Source organism: Balaenoptera musculus, chromosome 15, assembly GCF_009873245.2.
Source record: "Balaenoptera musculus isolate JJ_BM4_2016_0621 chromosome 15, mBalMus1.pri.v3, whole genome shotgun sequence".
Taxonomy (NCBI): domain Eukaryota; kingdom Metazoa; phylum Chordata; class Mammalia; order Artiodactyla; family Balaenopteridae; genus Balaenoptera; species Balaenoptera musculus.
This window is the reverse complement of record NC_045799.1, coordinates 46773272-46789678: the sequence shown is the minus strand read 5'-3', so window position 1 is coordinate 46789678 and position 16407 is coordinate 46773272. Positions and strand designations below refer to the sequence as shown.

The following is a 16407-nucleotide window of genomic DNA, read 5'->3' as shown; positions in this document are numbered from 1 at the left end:
TGAATGCATGGAGCAGAGCCAATGGCAGATGATACATCGTTGCATCAAAAAGCAACCCTCATCTCCATGGTAGAACTCCATGAGGCCCTGAGTCACACCTTCTGAGAGTCTTTTTCTAAGTCAAACGTCCAACCAGCTCTCAGAGGCAGGTGCCGAGTTTGCCCAAGTAGCCCACGAATTCTCCCCACATCTCCCGTCGATGAGTCTGAGCTCCCCAAAATTCCAAGTCTTAAGGTAAGGTGAACCTCTGTCATGGGTCCTGCCCTTCTGTGGCATCTTGCTGGGTGAAAGGCCGTGCCTGATGCACAGGGAAAGCCAGTGCAGGCACCTCCCGTGCATGAGTTTTATTCTAGAGGAACACACGGTGTTGATGGCACTTCTGTGCTTTGAGGAATTTGACGTGCAGGCTTCCAGAGTAACATCTGTCTCAGTTCCTCTCTTGCTCAGTTCCGGCCCTGGTGTTCTGGGCCACGTCCTTTACGCCGCTCTGCATCCTCACTCCAGCCAGCTGGGCACTCGCTTCCCCTCCTGCCCTTTGCCAATGCCCCTCAACCCAGCCCCGTGGCGGACGGTGGATGGCAGGGGCTCAGGACACACCACTCCCCCAGTGTCACTTCTTGGTTCTGTTGCCCTGGGGAACCCGTGTGGGTTTAACTTTCACAAAAAGTGTTTTCCTCCTCGATGAGAAGGGGAAATTCTCTTAAGATTTTGGGGCTTCAGTCTTCAGATAGACGAACAACGAGGCCATAGTATTTGAGTTTATATACCAGTATATAGTATTTGAGTTTGGGATTCTGAAGTGCAAGTACCAGGATTTCTAGGACCTAAGAAACTGTGATACTTGACCCAGCAAATAAGAAATATATGTGTCCCTCCTTTGGCCAGTTTGCCCCTAAATCTAAAGAACTTGTTCTGAAGCGGGTACCATTGCCAAGAGAGCCTACAAAATGCATAGAGAAGCCTGGAGGTAGATTCACATTCCCCTCTGAAACTTGAATTGTTTCAGAAGAATTGCCACATGCATCTGAGGCCTGTCTGACGGGCAGCTGGGTTTCACGAATGGGAAATAGAATCCAGGTAAAAATATCAGGGCCGCATAAATGGCCCTGCTGAAAAGTCACGCCATCTCTGCCACCGAGTTTTACACACCTTTGGAGAGAGTTTAAAACATTTCCTGAATTTAAGATCAGATCATCAACTAGATTACAGGCCTCTCGAGGACATGCACCAGGTCTCCGTTTCCTCGGGTGACCTCCATCCCCAGGACTCCTGGCTCGGTGGTCAGCCTGCTGTGTGTGCTTCGTGCCAGGGCTCCAGGACCGAAGTATCAGGGACAGCACTTGTGCCCTTCAAAGATCGAAGCAGAAACAGCTTGCTCTGGTGGTCACTCACCGGAAGCAAATAAGGTCTCATTAATAGATATTCAATGTGTAATTGTCAATGTGCACCCTATCCATTTCGTGAAGAGACAGCGCTTTAAAAAATTCTTTACCTCATTTATTTGTTTGTCCAACTAGTCTTTCTGGAGGGTCCGCTACGTGGCAGGCCCTGTGTCCCACAGCAAGGGTTCAAAGATGCATAGGGTCCTTCCCTCTCCCCCACTCCCCAGGTTTAGTCTGTATGGGAGGAACACATAACACGGGAACTAAGTGTTCCAAGTTTGTAAAGTCTTACAATGGTGGCAGCGGGACTCTAAGGAGGACACAAAGGAGGCGAGAGCTGCTGTACACTGGCCGGTAGAAATAGATGCAAGGCAAGCCAGTGTGTACCTTTAAATTTTCTAGTAGCCACATGAAAGAAAATTAAAGGTGCAATTAATTTTTACAATTTATTTAATGTGATATCTGCAATGTTAGTTCAATATATCATCCCTATTTTTTAAAGTATTGATCAAATATTTTTACCTTCTTCTTTTCATGCTAAGTGTTTGAAATCCAGTATGTATTTTATCCTTATAGCACATCTCTATTCAGGCACTAAATTTTTGTCAGAAATACATGGATCTGTATTTAGATTTCGTTACATTTACAATTGAAAAAGTAGTTTCACATAAAGTTTCACATACTTGAGAGTTTCCCAGTAACCGAATTGAGTGTCAGTTTTTACATTTAAATTGATTTACCTGAAATAAATGGAAAATGGAGCCGCTCCGTTCATGAGCTGGATTTCAAGCGCTCACTGGCCACAGGTGGCTGCTGGCTCCCCTATTGGACAGCACAGACCTAGAGGGAAGGAAGGATGAGAGAAAGCGGGCGACACAAGTCAAGGTCAGGCACGTTCACAGCACAGACAGGGCAGGACCAGGGCTCCCAGCCTCAGCCTCTCCCCAGGCCCCTGTGACCAGCCATTCTGGGCCCTCGGGAAAGAAACACAGTTTCAGCAAACACAACAAAGCAAAGTGTAGAGACAATAACCTATTCCAGATGGAAATTACAACATGTGTTCATCACCACCACCGCCTCCCTCGATTTGTGTGGAAAACAGACCCGTCTGTCAAAGGGCGCCCAGGCAGTATGGCTGCAGTCAGCGATGTGCACCACTCCAAAGAGTGCTGGGCATCAATAGCCAAGGCCAGGAGGTTGTAGGATTTCGGAAGGATGGGCAGCAGACCACAAAGATGGACGGGCGAACTTGCACTTAACCTTTGCATGAGCTGGCTGTCCCGTTTTTTTGCTGATGGGACCCATGAGTGTATTTTTCCTCCTTTTGGGTTTTAATGCTGAATGTGTCAAACCCCAGGCAGATTGTGTAACGTCCGCCAGGCCCAGCTGCTGGTCCTGCCCGTTAAAGGGGAACTGCGGGCCCCCTGCGGAGGGCACCCCGGGAGAAGGAATCAGAAAGGAGGAGGACTTGGTCTTTGTGGAGCAAGTAGGGAGTCCCATGGCCTTTTCCGGGCTCGCACTGTAACCACCCCAGTTCCTTTTTCCTCACCTGGGGAAAGGCCTGGCCGGCTCAGTGACACGGCCAAGGCATCTCTCAAGGGCTTTGAAGGTGAAAAGCCTCCGGAGCCTTCCCACGAGCCGGCAGCTGGGCCTGGCAGCATTTCCACCCTTTCCAGTAAAGGAATGCAGTTAAAAAAAAAAAGAGAGAGAGACAGAGAAAGAAAGAAAGAGAGAAAGAAAAACACCACACTCCAGTGTAGCAGCGCCTCCCCTTCCAAAGCTGTGCATTGCCAGGCAAGCGTGATTTTTTGTGAAGGACTGGCCGAGTGCACTGTATTTACATTCTTGTGTTCACTGATAATGACTTTCAGATTTTTGGAGCTCTCCAGCTGACAACAAACCCCCAAACCCTCCACCTCCCCATAGGCCTCTCTCCTCCGACGGTGTGGGTCCTGCCTCGCGTCAGCTCTGCCTTATAAATGGAGTGCATTCTATAAAAACCAGGACGCCCTCGGAGCTGGAGTGCAGCCAGACCAACGGAGCCCTGTGCTTTATTAATCCTCTGTTCTTCAAAGTGCACAGCCAGGAGATCGGCGGAGGCCCGAAGCGGCCCTGCACCCGGACTCCCCCCGACGCGAATGGCACGGAGAGGCCTCGGTCCCCCCCACCCCGGCCCCCGCCCCCCGCTATTAATAGTGTGCACGGCAGCCCCCAGCTGTCCGGGCCCGCGGCCCCCGCGAGCATGCCGGAAACCGTGGCCCATCACCAACACGGCGACGGAGCTCGGCTTGGAGCGAAACCAACCCCCGTCCCTCCGCCCCGGCTCAAGAAGCAGGCGTCTTTTCTCGAGGCGGAGGGCGGCGCCAAGACCTTGATCGGCGGCCGGCCTCGCCCGGAGCCCGCGGCGGGCCCGGCCGGCGGCGCAGGTGGAGCCCCGGCGGCGGCGGTGGAGGAGGAGGAGGCCCCGCGGGATTGCACAAGGGCCCGGCCCGCCGCCGCCCCTGCATCCCCATCCCGGGCCCCGTGGCGCGGAGGCCGACAGAGGCTGAGTGACATGAGCATTTCCACTTCCTCCTCCGACTCGCTGGACCTGGACCGCAGCATGCCCCTGTTTGGTTACGAGGCGGACACCAACAGCAGCCTGGAGGACTACGACGTGGAGAGCGACCAGGAGACCATGGCCCCCCCCATCAAGTCCAAGAAGAAGAGGAACAGCTCCTTCGTGCTGCCCAAGCTCGTCAAGTCCCAGCTCCGCAAGATGAGCGGGGTGTTCAGCTCCTTCCTGACCCCCGAGAAGCGCATGGTGCGCAGGATCGCCGAGCTGGCCCGCGACAAGCGCACCTACTTCGGCTGCCTGGTGCAGGACTATGTGAGCTTCCTGCAGGAGAACAAGGAGTGCCACGTGTCCAGCACGGACCTGCTGCAGACCGTCCGGCAGTTCATGACCCAGGTGAAGAACTACTTGTCCCAGAGCTCGGAGCTGGACCCCCCCATCGAGTCGCTGATCCCCGAAGACCAAATAGGTGAGTACCCACCTTGCCTTTAAATATATATATAATCGCTTATATGTGGAATCAAAAAAAAAAAAGGCCCAGATGAACTTATTTACAAAACAGAAAGAGGCTCACAGACAGAAAACACACTTACGGTTACCAAAGGGAAAAGGGGGTAGGGATAGATTAGGAGGTTGGGATTAACAGATGCACAGTGCTCTATATGAAATAGATAAACAACAAGAACTTACTGTATAGCACAGGAAACTATACTTAATATTTTGTAATAACCTATATGGGAAAAGAGGCTGAAAAAGAAAAAAATATATATATATCTATATATCTGAATCACTTTGCTAGACACCTGAAACTAACATGACATTGTAAATCAACTATACTTCAATAAAACTACAACAAATATATATATATATATATATATATATATATATATATATATATATATATATATATATATATATCTGTAGCCTGGCAGGACAACGCATCCCGTGTTAGTTCTCTTGGAGGGAGTTTTCTCTGGAGTTCAAAACAGCAACACACTGCAGCCCCTGGGCTGATTTGAACTGGAAACACAGCTTCTTGAAGGAGACTTCACGTTATACCTGACTTGGCTGCTATGCGCCAGGCTTGGACATGTTTGGGGTGGGGGGTGACCGATGGGAGCGGCAGATGGGTCTGTTCAGGGATGGAGCTTGCCTTCTGAGGGTCCGGTTGCCCACCTGGTTTTGTGCTGTGTGTGTGACACGACTGTTGAGGGTCTCCTGAAGGTGCGCCTCTGCAGGTTGTGTGCAAGGAAAAGGCGTTTTTGCTGTCTTCTGAGAGGCGGGGGGGGTTTGCGCTGCTTTGGTTGGGAAGTGCCCTTTTCACCCTCAGAAGAGGGCAGAGCCCACGGTGTGCAGCTGGGTGAGTTTCCACAGGGAACAAGCCCCAGCTCAGCAGAACATGACAGCATCCAGAGCCCCCTGGGACCCCCACCTTGTCCCCCTTCTCCCCAGAGGGTGACCACCTTGCTGGCTTCTCATCACAGAATTCAGTAAGTAGCACTGTTAGGGAGTAGGCAAAAAAAAAAAAAAAAAAATCAAACGGACAAGTTGGTTTGTGTACCTTTAAACGAAGTAACATATTTGGAGGTCACATGAAAGGTGTTTTCTCCAAAGTCAAGGGGAAATACTTTCTTTATAACCTCGTTGGAGGGCTGAATTGCTGGTGGTTACTTTGGCCAAGGGAAAATTGAATTTGGCAAGCCATCCTTTTTTTCCAGGGCGAGAGTGTTAAGGGATTTTTTTTTTTTTTAACTTCAGAAGATTGACTCTGAAAGGCTAATCTCAGAGACCTCATTCACTGGGCAGCAGCAGCCAAAAGAGCTACCAAACATTTCCAGGCAGTTCATAAAGCAAAACCCCAATTTCTCTTTCTGATTGGGTCCGTTTGACGAAAGTAGTAAACAGTGTGTGGTAGCAAGTGGTGTCTCTCTGTCTCTCTCTCCTTCCTTCTCCCTGTCCCTCCCTCTCTCTCCTTTGGGTTTCAGCAGCTTTTTGATTTTCTCACAAAGGAATCAAAGCCTTGTTTGTTTTCCTATGGCTTGTGCCTGGGTTGATGGGGCGTGGTTAGAGCTGGGCTGCTGGAGAGAGCGCTGGAAGGAATGTGCCCCAGGATGTGCCTTAGAGATGGAAACGCCTTCGGGACAACAGAATAGCCACCCAGGCCCCCTCTGTCCCCGCCCCCCCCCCCCCCCCCCGAGCCTGCCTCTCCGAGGAGACCAGCTCAGACCCCGAACCGGCGGGAGCAGCTTCCTCTGCGGGCGCTGATGTCAGCCCTGGGCTATGTGGCCGGCAGCGCCAACCAGCCCACGGAGAGGAGGTTCCTCCCTGGGGAACCAGGCCTTCCCTTCCTTCCCCGCCGATGCTGTGAGCACCAACCAAAGCGCCCGTCCCGGGACGCTCTCCTGCCGGCTTCTTTGTGGGTGAAGTTCAGAGAGGGTACTTGCTCTTGGAGCACCAAATCTCCTTTTCTCCAAAAACAAATTTGAATTTGGCCAGCAGTCTTTGCTGCAAACACTTTGCTGCTCCGGCAGGATGCAGCTTTCCATTTAAAATCTAAGGTCATAAGGAGAAGGGAAGCTGACTTCTAGGGCGCCCCTGATTTGAGCCAGGCCGCCTGTCCAAGCGATGGCAGTGGGTCCTGGCCTCAGCCCAGTGAAGCAGGCATCCGTGTGCCATGTAGCAAGGCAGGGCTCTGCCAGGTGGAGCGGGGTGTCCCAGGGCCACGCCGGCCAGGAATTAGCCCGTGCAGCTTCTGAACTTCCTTCTGTCGGATTCAAAGGCTTACCCTCAGTGGAGGCAGCTCAGACCGAAGCTGTCTATGGAGGTGGAGGTGTGCCCAGCCCGAGCACTGCCTCACTTTTTTATTGGTTCGTTTTGGTTGCTTAGGCTTTTGCATTAAAGCAGACACTTCATCATATCTGTTGCTTCCCCAGTGAAACCATTATTCTGTTTTGAAAAGTGCAGTGAATGTGCTGGGCTTTTGAAATTAAGAGGAAGGCGAGCCAGAGCAGAAGGTGACCTGAGGAACTCATCATGCGCCCAGCTGGAGGGAAAGATGTGGCCCTAATTATTAGAAAACCGATCCCCTTAAATGTGCACATTTAGATTAGGACCCTGGCAAGAAAATGGACTTAGTCTAATTGTCTGCTTTACATATTCCTAAATGAAGGGCTCACTAGTTTACTAAAAACTTGTTAATACAATGATTCCTTTAAGCCTCGTAACCAACTCAAGGTTGGTACATTTGTGTAGATTCTGTTCACGTTTTGCAAATTCAGGAATGGAGGCTGAGCTGTATATAGTGACTTGCAGAAGGTTATGCTGCTGGTAGGTAGGGGAGCTTGGATTCAACCCCCATCTCCTCTCGGTTGTCTGCTCATTCCCACCAATCTCACTTCCTGGGAGGTTGTAATTCACTTTGAATGGATTCACTTGAATGCCACCCCCAGAATTCTAAGCCTCAAATTTGTTCAGAACAGGTGTCTACTGATGCTCAGAAGTCTTTTCAAGAATGCCAGTTGGGTTTCTCTGCTTCAGAAAAAATCTAGTCCTGCCCTCCTTTCCCACAGCTTCTGAGGGAGAGAGCTCTGAACTAGGAGGTGGGAATGTAAAGCCTAGATTTACAGAATTCCATCCTGAAAACAAGGAAGTTGGAGGAGGTATTTCACTGGTTTAACCCACGTATTATTAGTGCCATCATTCATATGCGAAAAATAACCATGTGAATGCATGGATATATGCGTTTAGTGTTTGGATACAGTGCTAATCTTCTTCAGAGAGCGGTTCTTCAGTTGCATAGAGAAAAGCCAATGAAAAACCCAAATCGCTCTCCCCCACTGCCACTTTGTCCATGTGCTCCTGTCACAGCCCTGTAGGTCAGCACTTTCTAGGTGAGAATAAAATGATAAACAATCTCAAAGATGAAAAACTACCAGTCTAAATGGTTGTGCCCTATCGTGGAGAATTTGAATTCTGTTTAGACCACTCTTTAAAGCACTGCCACGCAAAGCCCTGACATTTGGAGGTTCTTCAATAAGAACCTCTTGGTTGATTGACATCAGCTTTGCTCTTCTGATTGGAGGATGAGATGAGTTCCCATGAGAGCCAGCTCTTTCTTGATTCCAGGGCCACATATTGTGTTTCCCTTGTGGGGACCTCTCCACCCCTGACTCTGCAAAAGTGGTACGTGGAGGGACAAACAACTGCTTTAACAAAGTGTGTAAAAGACCACTTGGCATTTTCCTCAAAAGCCCAGGATCGCTGACTTCATGGACAGAGTGAGGTGTACTCACCACCAGTGTGTCCAGCCCTGTAAGGTACTGACAAGTGCGACATCACTTGTTATCCCAACACGTGCTCCTCATTGGTTAGTTGTCACATCACACCACTCTTGCTTCAGTCTCTTTCAACCAATGCGAGAACTTAGTCCAAACTTGCTGGTCGTGAAATCTACACTTTGCAGAACTTGTTGCATTTTTGTGGTTGTGTTTTGATTTTTTTCAAGCAAAAGAAGTTTTACTTCTGATTTGATGTTAATCTTGGGAAATCCCTCTGTTTTCAAGTCTTGTTTCAAGAAAAACAAAATTTTTCCAACTCCAAAGATGTTAGTAATCCCAAATTTTCTATTTCATTCAAATTGCCCACAGACGATCAACAAAGATACAAAAAAGCCAACTGTATTCCTAAAAGTCAATAATGAAAAACAAGACAATATATTGTTTTGCTTTCTTTAATGGCTGTCAAAATGTGTATTTTCTCTAAGAGCATTTCAATTATTTGAAGAAAAAGTATCCTTAAACTCGATTCCCACATATTTCAAAGAGAACATCAATTTACTTATGTGTGTGTGTGTGTGTTTTTAATAGAGAAATGATACTGAAATGTGGTTAATCACCAGAGAGCATAGCATGAATAAGAAAGGAGATCTGAAATCATTCCTTGGGTGTTAAACAATTAAAACTACTTTGCTTCAGATCTTTTTTTTTTTTTTTTTAACGAAAGTTGTGGCCAGAGAGGCATATTGGCGCCAAGTTGAGATTAAAACCTTGACTCTGACTTCTGATCTAGTCCTTGTGTCCATATCACCTGCAAGGAGTCAGTCTCTTTGTACGTTAACAAAGGGTAGAGAGAAGGAGACAGACAGACCTCTGGCAGCATAGAAAAAGAATGCCTATAGTATTTTTGAAAATTAGTTTAAATAGATAGAAGACCGCAGCAAGAAGCCCCTCTTATTCTCCATGGGGCATCATTTGTCGTCTAATTTTTACTTCAGGGCGTCAGCATTGGGTTCATTATGTCATATCAAGTAAAAGAAGGTTCACAGCCCTGGAGTTAAGAATCTCTGCCCAGGGGTCTCTGCCTCTGTGATGCTCTGAGCAAGGGCACCGTCAGAGAGCTCTGCTCTCGAGGTGGGGAAGGGGGACGGCATCACAGAGAGTGAGGCACACGGAGGTGTCTGTGCTGGCGTGTTTCCCGACTCTGTCCCTGGAATCCACCGTCTCGAGAGAGAGAAGCACCTCCCTGGCAGGGAACGCCCCCCAGGCAAGAGAGGACTCCACATGGGAACTGAGAGCAGGAGGCAAGGCACACTTGAAGGGCCAGGCGGACTGAAAGGGAAGCAGCAGAATCTTTGACACGGTTTCCATTACTCTGCTCCACGAAAAGGATGGCTCTGATTGGCTGTCTTGGTGAGACCAGCCCCACAGAGGAGCCCTCATCCTCCTGGCCTCATCCCAGCCTTGCCTGGTTGGCCCAGCCTCCCGACAGGGACTACGATGTCCTGCGGGGCCAGCCCTGCTCCCGCCACGGGCACGGCGTCCATGCGGGAGGTTCTCACTTATCATCCAGGCCCAGGGGGCTTCTTTGAGAAACCGGAAGTCACAGCCCACCGCCTCTGTTGAGTAGAGAGTATGTATCAAATGCATCCTGTGTTTTTAGTAGAACCAAGTGACAGCCTCCACAATAGTTTAAGAACACTTTTATGCAGAGGATCCCTTAAACCCCCTTACTGCCTCGGGAGACCCCGTTTAGTATCCTCGGGTTTATAGATAAGGAAACAGAGCCTAGTGCCCTCAAGCCAGGATGCACATAGGGCCGAAGCCAACTCCTGTGGAGGCCTTCCTGCCCCTCCTGTGGCGGCCACCACACCAAAGGGTCCTCCCGTCCACGTGACTCCTCAGTGATGGTGTCAGCCTGGATCACCAGCCCAAGGCCGAGCTTGCCAGATCTCTGCCGTATAAAAACGTCCCCCCACCCCGGGACTTCCCTGGTGGCACAGTGGTTAAGAATCCGCCTGCCAATACAGGGGACACGGGTTCGAGCCCTGCTCCGGGAGGATCCCACATGCTGCGGAGCAACTAAGCCCACCAACCACAGCTACTGAGCCCACGTGCCACAACTACTGAAGCCCGCGTACCTAGAGCCAGTGCTCCACAACAAGAGGAGCCACCGCAAGAAGCCCGTGCACCGCAACGAAGAGTAGCCCCTGCTCGCCGCAACTAGAGAAAGCCCGCGCGCAGCAACGAAGACCCAACACAGCCAAAATAAATTAAAAAAAAAAAAGTACTCCCCTTTCCATACTCTGTTCTTCGGAAGGAGGCCCCTAGCACTGTCCACACTCAAGGGACGAGGGTAGAATTAAGTCCCACCTCCCTGAGGCCAGAGGGGCTGCATAAATTATTTAGAATTGTTCTGTAAGGAAGGTGGGTCTCTTCTCCACTGCCTTCATTTTTAACAACCTTTTACTAGAAGGCACTGAAATAACTCTGGTGAATTTCGTCCATAAAACATTGCGTGAATGTAGCCTCTACGTTTACAGAATGCCCTCCCTAGAAGCCCACCAAAACGAACAAAAGTATACGTGAATGATCGACCACCACCCCAGTGCTTGTCATTTTTATTTTGGTCGTCTCTGCTGGGCTGGTGGGATCTTCCTTTAAGTGGTAAAGCATCCTTTATCATTTATTATTTAAGGGCCGAAGGATGCCTCGCTGACAGTCCTTAAAGCCAACCCAGGTTACAGGACGTCCCTGCGGCGGCCTCTGATGGCTGCCCCACGCCCGAGCAAGGGGCTCATCACCGGAGTCACACTTTCTGGATCCTGCAGGGCTAAGGAGAAGAAACATAGTTTTCATGTAGCCACCCCAAGGAAGGATTTTCAGTTCCATTCAGAGGTCACTTGTGGAACACAACGCTACGTGTGGGCCTTGGGCTCAGGGCTGCAGACGGCTCACCCCACCCAGGTCTGGTGTGCAGAGAGCTTCTCCAGGAGGGAGGTCCAAGTTTGCGCTGCGCCGTGCGTTGCAGACGCAGCAAAGAGCTCCGAGGATGCAGCAAGGGGGACCCGTGTGGGGAGGCAGGCAGGCAGGCGAGGCTTCCTGGGGACCCCTGTCATCGGGGAATGTGAGGAGCCTGCCAGGCACAGGGAACAGTGTGAGGAAAGGCTCAGCGGGCCGTTGGCTTCAGTGAGAGCGTGGGCTGCTCATTCGTGGGGATGTGGCGGGAAGCAGGGATGGAGGGCAAGTCAGGGCCCATCCCTAGAGCTGCCTGAGCCTTGAAGGTGCTGGAGAGCATTTTAGAGAGATGGCCCCAGGCAGGGTAAGAGTCACACTCTTCAACCGTCGCTCCAGCCCAGGTACCCGCCAGTCAAATCAGACACTGGCCAGAAACCCCTGAGGATCCGTGTGACAGGCCGGGTGCCAGGGGCCTGGAGTGGGCAGACACAGGGCAGGGGCAGCAGCGTGACCCAGGCCCTCTGCAGCTGGTTGACCAAAAAGTGTTGGTGATGAGTTAAACCCACCCTTCATCCCACACGCTTGCTCATCTGCAGTGGGGCTGGGGGCTGTCTGTTCCCATCGCTCTGAGACACACAGCTGCCCAAGACAGCCGGCTCATCTGTGGTTTTGAGCTGTGAGATGGGGTCAGAATGAGGTAGTGACAAAGCACTGGGAGTTTCGGGGCAGGAAAACCCCGAGGGCCAGACTTCAGATCTTCTGTCCTTGTACCTGTGGATGGGAGGGGCTGCGGAAGAGTCGGAAGACAGGAGAGAGAAAGGTGTACACTTGTCCTTTGGTATCTGAGGGGGGTTGGTTCTAGGACCCCCGTGAATACCAAAGTTCGAGGATGCTCAAGTCCCTTATATGAAATGGTGTAGTATTTGCATAGAACCCACGTACGTGCTCCCTGTACTTTAAATCATCTCCAGATTGCTTATAATACCAAAAACAGTGTAAATGCTATGTAAATAGTTGACCACGTACAGCAAATTCAAGCTTTGTCTTTTGGAACTTTCCGAATTATTTTTTCCAGAATATTTCCATCCACGGTTGATTGAATCCACTGATGTGGAACCCACAAATACCAGGGGACTGACTGTACAGGAAGCCAGGCGACTTTTCTATTCATCAAACCAAGTAAACCACAGTTAATACAGAAAAAAACCAAACCAAACCAAACAGACCTGAATCAGTAATCCTGGTGTCCTTTATCAAAGGCGTACACTTCACCGTGGAAAGGAACAGAGGGAACTGGTGATTTTTGCCCACTTACTAAGTGTCAGGTGCGTACGAGGTGCTCATTATGTAGGTCTCCCCCAGTCCTCCCGACAGTCCTATCAGGAAGCTGTGAGTGGTCCCATTTTACAGATGAGGAAGCTGAGGCCTGGAAAGCTCATCTTCTTCCCTCCGGGCCGCAAAGTAGAAAACCGCTCGTTTGGAGTTCACATCTGACCCGAGGGCCACTGGGACACAAGGTGGTCTGTCTGCTTTTCATAAGTAGTTTGTGCAGAGGGTTAGACAGGTGCTCCTGTGGCTGCCTGGGTGTCCCATCTCAGCTCATTGAGAAGGGTGAATACATTCCCCAGCTGAAAGGTAGGGGGTGGAGGGGGCAGGGGGTGGTTTAGAGTAAGTGCTCAGGCTGGACTGTGGTTTTAAGTCCCAGCTCGGCTGCTGCTGAGCTGTGTGTGCTTGGTCACGTGTCTTAACCTCTCTGTGCCTCCGCTTCTTCACCTGCAGTCGGGTTACCAGACACCATTGTGCCCACCCCACTGACACTCACTCCCCTGCTGGATTTCCAGCTGCCAGCACCTGCAGCATTTTCCCAACACTTCCTGGTGCCACCAGAGCCCTAGTCCAGGGCGGATGGAAAGGCTGGGGGATTAAAGCCCACCCCACCCTGGGGAAGCCACCCTCAGGCAGGGACTGAAGGAAGCAGGTGTGTGAGTCCCCCAGCTGCCTCCCCTGGGGGGCCAGCTCTGAGGCAACCCTGCGCTGCATCTCCTCCCAGTGGTAACTCGGCATTGGCCGCCTCCCCCTTGCCTGCCTGCCTCCCCACCAAATCTGGTACCAATGCTTCCTGGACTCCCAGGGGAACCACTCAAATCCTTTTGTGTCTGGGTGGGCTTCTGGGAGACCTCAAATGAAGACAAATAGGGGTTATGTACTCATGTCAGTGGAAGGGTAGTTTAAAAACATGTAAAGTACATAAAAGTGCTTGGAATGCACTGAGTCGACATCAGCCCTGATCTTTAATCCAGTTGTGTGGCCAAAGGAAACTACGTTAGCACAGAAAGAAAGAACCAGCTCGTTTTGCCCTTCCTGTACAGAGCAAGGCCCGTTGTGCCACTTCCTGGCTTCTTTGCAGTAGGAATGACCAGGTTCTCCACCGTCCAGGGAAAGTCATTTGACTGCTAAGCCTCATGTCCATCTGCAAAATGAGGATGGCACTTATTCCTCATCATAGGGCTGGAGCAAGGGCTAAGATATAGCTCGGGCATCCGTACAGCCCCTTGTAACAGGAACTGTGCAAACAGACACCCATCAGTATTAGGGATGGTAAACGTTTGCATTTCACAGTTTGAGTTCCCTACGAAAAAGGCCCACCTCTTGCCAAAAAACATTAGTTTCTATTTCTTCTACCTTACTTTCTCGAAAGGATAATCAGAATGCTAGAACTTGAATACACCAAGAGGCGGTATGACCTAACTTCATCTTTGATCTTTGTCAAGCAGGTTGCGACCTGCTTCCTTTTGGACATCATGTCGTTTAGACTCTGGGTCCTGTTAGAGTCCCCGGAGAATGTTGAATATTATTTTGTTTTATTTTGACAATCGGTCAGGTTCAGAGTGCTACTTCCGTCTTGCCTGCCATGGGCGAGGAGTCGATGGCGGTTCAGAAGTTCCAGGCGGTGATGGTGAGAGAGGTGAGGTGAGGTCACATGGCCAGAGTCACGGAGAAAGATGGAGACAGGCGGGCTGCCAGGCCCGCCAGGCGGGCTGCCAGGCCGCCTCCTCGCACCCTTTCTAAGACACGCGCCTTCTCTGGACTTCATCTTCTGGGCTCTCACTTCCCCTACGGCAGCAGTGGGTGAGCAGGAAGTGTTCAGACGAGCAGCTGAGTGATCCTGTCCTGTGATGGTTCCCTGTCTCAGGTCTGACTTTCTCTGGAATCTGTGCCGCTGATCAGAGTGAAGTAACAGACGTTAGGCTTCTGTCCTCATTCCTAAGAGGGGGGCGATCACTTCACAGCACCGGAGGCCGACACATTTAACTCTTCCTATAAATCACTGTGTTGGGTCACACTAGGACAGGGAGCTCCAAGCCGATGCCCCTGAGTATTCCCCTCTATGGATGAGCTTTGGGGCCAGTTGATAGGATCTCTATAAATATTTTCAGCAAATGTATTTCCAGTTGGTGATTCAGTTAGCAATTGGTTTCTCATATTCAAACTGTTGTAGCTCAAACAGTTCTCCGGTATCTTCTTGTTTCTATGTTTGTAAATAAACACAGTTGACATAACCAGAGTTCTTGGGTTTGAATCCTGGCTACCCCTCTTGCTACCTGTGTGGCGTCAATCTCCCTGGGTATCAGTTTCCTCACCTATAAAATAAATCATGGTCCTCCCGCCATGGGTTTTGTTGGAGGATCTGAAAAGTCAGTGCATGTAAAGTGCCTACAACAGCATTATTCTTGGGTTTAAAGCAACCGGAGATGGTAGAAAGAAACAGACAGTAGTAATTTATAAGCCACGTTGACCCATGTGTTCTTACCTTTTGTTCTGAGCTAGCCCACATTCTGAAAGATTTTTCTGTTCCTTTTGTTTCCTAAAATCATTCTTCCCTCTTGCTTCATGAGCAGAACCTTTTTTTCCTATTGGAGAGAACCAGTTGGATACTGGGACCCTGTCATTTGGCCTTTTTTTCTATTCATCGCGTTTATTAAGGATTTGCGGGGGTAAAGAGAGGTAGTTAGGAATAAAGTCCTGAAAAAGAATGCAAAGAAACCAGTCTTCCTTATTTCTAAATTACGGCCTTTAAAAAACGTACTAAGTTTGTTTTTGTTTTTTTCATTTGGGGTTTTAAGGGAATGGGCACATGGCAGTGGGTTGTAGGTTTCAACCCTCCTAGCAGATTTCCACAGCCCCATTTGCTCCTAAGAGTGGAGTTTATGGCACAAAGGCCAACGTCCCTTCCCTGGGGACAAGGATGAGTTGCTCAGGGGACCCACTCAGCCTGCTGATGACGAGCTTTCTGCTGTCGTCCCCGGAACAGCACACAACCTTTCGGAGATGATTTGTGTGCATGCTCTGGCCCAGAGGTGACCAGCCTTGCTCGGAAGTTAAAAGTTGCCCTTGGGGTTCAAGGTCTCCAGGTGTTTTCTGTTGGTTTGATTTATCCACATGGTTCTTGAGGTTTAACTTATATCCACAAAGTGTGCGAATCTCGAGTGCTCAGCTTGACAGTTTTCACACCTGTAGCCACCACCCAGATCCAGATATCAACCGTCTCCATCCCCCCAGAAGTGCCCCCGTCAGCCCTGGTTATTCCTAAGGTCGACTGCCATCCTGACCTGTCATCGTAGATTGGTTCTGCCTGCTCTTGAACTTTATGTATAAATGACGTGCTAAAGGAGACACTCTGCTGTGTCTGGCTTCTTTCACACAGATTGTATCTTGCAGACTCAGCCAGTTGTATCTGGAGCAGCAGTGTGCTCTTCCTCACGGAATGAATCTTCTCTTGTCTGAATTCCATTTTCTGAATTCCACTGTGCGAATATATCCTTGCATCCATGCCACTGGGATGGGCCTCGGGTGGTTTCCAGTTTTGGACTGTTATGAGTAACACTGCTGCCAACATTCATGTGCATCCTGGTTAATGATTGACATGACTTTCAACCCCCTTGGTGACCTCGTTCCTGCAGAGAGGTCACCAGGAATGTAGCTTCAGAACCTTTGGATAGAGGAATAAACTGGTGAACGTTTATGAAACACCATGAACTTTAGAACTAAGAAATGATTGACTTTGAAAAGCAGGATGATTGGTTGTATGGCCTTGAGAAAGCCATTAGGCATCTCCAAGCTTCAGTTTCCTCATCTGTAAAAAGGGCATAATAGTCGTATTCTGCAAAACTAATAGAGGTATTGTAAAAATTAGATGAGATAATGATATAAAGTACTTAGATAGAGCCTAGCCCAACTG

The 16407-nt window shown here is 49.8% G+C and overlaps 1 protein-coding gene and 1 long non-coding RNA gene across 4 annotated transcripts in view; one reads left to right on the top strand and one right to left on the bottom strand.

Annotated features, from left to right (window-relative positions):
* RIN2 (Ras and Rab interactor 2) overlaps positions 1 to 16407 on the top strand; it is a 224159-nt gene that overhangs the window by 194968 nt on the left and 12784 nt on the right. For all 3 annotated transcript variants that reach the window (XM_036825813.1, XM_036825812.1, XM_036825814.1), the window contains one exon: positions 3254 to 4405. In XM_036825813.1, the coding sequence (XP_036681708.1) occupies positions 3254 to 4405 (1152 nt within the window). The remainder of the gene's footprint in view (positions 1 to 3253; positions 4406 to 16407) is intronic.
* On the bottom strand, positions 21 to 3260 carry LOC118881194. Its single transcript, XR_005016467.1, has 3 exons — positions 2932 to 3260; positions 2123 to 2222; positions 21 to 1347 (listed from the first exon to the last, which is right to left on the bottom strand). It is a non-coding gene; the product is annotated as an uncharacterized LOC118881194 (long non-coding RNA).